Source organism: Cynoglossus semilaevis, chromosome 19 (assembly GCF_000523025.1).
Source record: "Cynoglossus semilaevis isolate Cse_v1.0 chromosome 19, Cse_v1.0, whole genome shotgun sequence".
Taxonomy (NCBI): domain Eukaryota; kingdom Metazoa; phylum Chordata; class Actinopteri; order Pleuronectiformes; family Cynoglossidae; genus Cynoglossus; species Cynoglossus semilaevis.
Window position 1 is genome coordinate 15,837,183 of NC_024325.1, and position 3,600 is coordinate 15,840,782.

Here is a 3,600-nt window from a genome sequence, read left to right on the forward strand (position 1 = left end):
AGGAAGAATTTCAACCCTATGGATCTGGACTACAGGCCGGTGAGTCAAGAAAACACGGAAAACATGTTTCTATGGAGCTTTTTTTTTCTTTTTTTAAATTAGTTCATTTGTCAATATTTTTTCAGTTTAATTGATTTTTTTTTTTTTGTCCAACCACACTGTATTTTCTATTGATAGAAACGCGGCTTCCCTCCAGCGCCACCCGTTAATTGCTCCCGTGAACGTCTTTAAATGTCAGAGTTTTTTTTTCTTCGTTTTTTTTTCCCCTCAGATGTAACAGCGTCATTAACGTCACGCGGACGAGCGTCAGCGCTCTACACCACAGTCATGGAGAGCAACATTACACACCACAACATTTCACTTGCTGAATAACGTGGCATTATTCTGTCAAACATGTCATCGTGGTGCAGCCACGACGGAACCGAGTGGATAAAATCTCTCCATCAAATCAAATTTTAAATCTCTTCAGACTCTATTTTATTCCTGCTCTGCCTTTCTGTGACCAACAGAGAGAGAGAGACACACTCTCTGTCTGTGTCTCTCTCTCTCTCTCTAAGATGCATTGATCCTGTAAGGTCGACATGTGTAGTCACCAAACAGATCGATGCTCCTGCAGTGGCTTTCAAACACACCATCCTCCCACGTATGTGTGTGTGTGTGTGTGTGTGTCAGAAGTTAAAGTGATGCAATTAGGGATTTTTTTTTAAAATGGCACAATAATGACCCCTGTCTGAGAAGTGGAAGAAGACGGCTGCAGCCCCGGAGGCCAAGTACAAGAGAGTAACAGAAGAAGAAGAAGAAGAAGAAGAAGAAGAAGAAGAAGAAGAAGAAGAAGAAGAAGAAGAAGAAGAAGAAGAAGAAGAAGAAGAAGAAGAAGAAGAAGAAGAAGAAGAAGAAGAAGAAGAAGAAGAAGAAGAAGAAGAAGAAGAACTCCAGTCAGTGTGAATGACTTCCTGTGAGTTGGCCTGAAGGGGACATAAGAGTTCCTGAGAGATCTAAAGTGGGGCGGCATCCTGGAACAACACAGGTGGATGATGGGAATTTTTACATTTGGGGTAACAAAAAAACAAAACAAAAAAAACATTGTTTTTCCAAGTGAAATGTTTTATGACTTCATGAAACCACAAAAACGGTCACAGGACAGAGAGACTTCCTGCATGATTCACCAAGGGGACGGCCAGAATTACTGATCTGCAACAGTAACAGTTGGATACCAGGTCCTCGAAGATACGAGTCAGCGACTTCTGCCAGATTTTTCCCTCGTGATACGTGGAAACATCCAGTTATGAGTGCACCGTCGCGTTCACTGTCCCTCTCTGGGTTATTTTACCCATTTTTATTATTATTTTATATTATCATTATATTTGTTTATAACTACGTTTTTGATGTTTAAATGGAGGGGAGTTAATTTTAAGAATTAATAGTATATTCCTAGGGGGGGGGGGCTGGAATGAATGCATTGGTTTTTAGTTATTTTTAATGTAGAAAAATCCAATCGACAGACGAGCGGATGTCCCTGTTATAAACTCCACTGTTTATAACAGGGAAGGGTCTGATTGGCTGATTTATAATTAAGATAAACCTGTGGTATTTATAGTTATCAGTCACTCAAAGTTGAGGTGGCGCTGATTCCACACCTGTCTCCAGGGTAAATGTCAGCCCTGGTCCAGCAGCAGGAGGAGGAGGAGGAGGAGGAGGAGGAGGAAGAGGAGGAGACGAACGCAGATGGAATTTAAAGCCTCTCATTCAGAGGTCTTAACCAGTGACTGAAGTTAAATTCCTGAATCAGCGCGGAGGTGACACCCAGGTCCATCAATGCCTTCTTCACCCTGCCCCCCCTGCACCTACCCATCTCTTAATACCCCCCCCCACACACAAAAGACATGCATGTCAATGCCCTGAGCTCTGAGAAGGACAACAGAGAAGAATAAAGGAGCTCAGCCGAGAGGAGGAGGAGGAGGAGGAAGATGAAGAGGAAAAACATGGGTGAGAAGAGAAGTACTTGTAGATGTGATGCGCTGAGTACTGCAGTACGCATACTCACTGGTGCACGGGGCGTCACGAGGATCAGACGCGGCTCGTAGGTACCCAGACTGACACGTGCAGACCGACAGCGCTGCGATGGGAGCGTGGCTGAACCTGGGACAGGTCGTGCACTGACCCTCGTTGCTGGACTTGAACTGACCCACGGGGCAGGCTGAGCAAAAAAACACAAGGAGCAGAGGGGGAAAAACATGTTATTACGTAATCAGCAAATCACAGCTGCGGCTGGTTCATCCCACATGGACCGGGGTCAAACTGAATGTGCAAATATATATATACATATATATATTAGTAAATCTCTTTGGATAAAAGTGTCTGCTAAATGTATTATATTGTACTGTAATGTAATACATACATAAATACAAATATATGTATAAATACATACACATATATACACAAATACATACATACATATTTAAATATATATGTATATTTATGCACATATGTATATTTACATACACATATACATAGATATATACATATATGTATAGATATATACATATATATACATATATATACATATACACATATATATATACATATATACATATATATACATATACACATATATATATATACATATATATACATATACACACATATATATATATACATATATATACATATACACATATATATATACATACATATATATATATTACTGCATCAAATATATGATCTCAGAAAAAATACATATATATATTTATGCAGTGTAGTATATGACCACTTACAGAGTATACATTAGTCACTTATTGAAGCTGGAGCCATGATAGTGTTTTCACTCAGCCGTATTAAAAACCTCTCTCTGGTCTAAACGTACTCATCAAGTCTGCGTCAGACACTGAATCAACCTGACAGCGTTCATACATTTTGCATAGGAGCCTTGTGTTTGATGCAGTAAATATATGCGTGCTCTAGATAATAGCATTACAGGGAGAAATTAATTGGATTTCAAACCAAGATGTCGATTTCATTTCCCCCCCCCCCCCCCCCCCCCCCTCGCAGCTACACTGCCTTGATAACAGAACACTGGGAAATGTCAGGCCCAATTCACCAGAAGCAAAATGTCGCAAATTATTAGCTTCTTTTTTTTCCCCCTCTCTTTACCTCCAACAGAGATAAACTACATCCAACATTCAGAGATAAGAACACACGGAGGAGCAGTTTTCTTAAAAAAAAACTGCCGTATGTTGTGGTCATCGTCAGCGTCAGGACAAAAAATGTCCTGAGAGTGATTGACAGATGTCCATTTTAGGACAAAGACATGGATCGGAATGAGATCTGAGAGTGAAATCAGGGAAGGACAAAAAAAAAAAAAACACACCAAGAAAATAAATATGAATTAATGTGATGTCCTCTGAAGGAATACAATCTCTACATATGTGTGTGTGTGTGTGTGTGTGTGTGTGTGTGTGTGTGTGTTGTTCATGCACAAAGCTCGTTAATTGGACTCATTAACTGGAGCTGCTGCTCAGTTTTCCTGAGAGAATGTTTCTGTTTCCTTTCCTTTTTGTGTCGGCTCTGCTTTGAAGTTTGTGAAAGAGATATGATCTTTAC

The 3,600-nt window shown here is 40.1% G+C and overlaps 1 protein-coding gene across 1 annotated transcript in view; it reads right to left on the minus strand.

Annotated features, from left to right (window-relative positions):
- The window catches only part of LOC103395574 (ephrin type-B receptor 4), a 61,560-nt gene that overhangs the window by 12,986 nt on the left and 44,974 nt on the right, over window positions 1-3,600 (minus strand). The window contains exon 5 of the mRNA XM_008333327.3: window positions 2,045-2,197. Within this exon, the coding sequence (XP_008331549.1) occupies window positions 2,045-2,197 (153 nt within the window). The remainder of the gene's footprint in view (window positions 1-2,044; window positions 2,198-3,600) is intronic.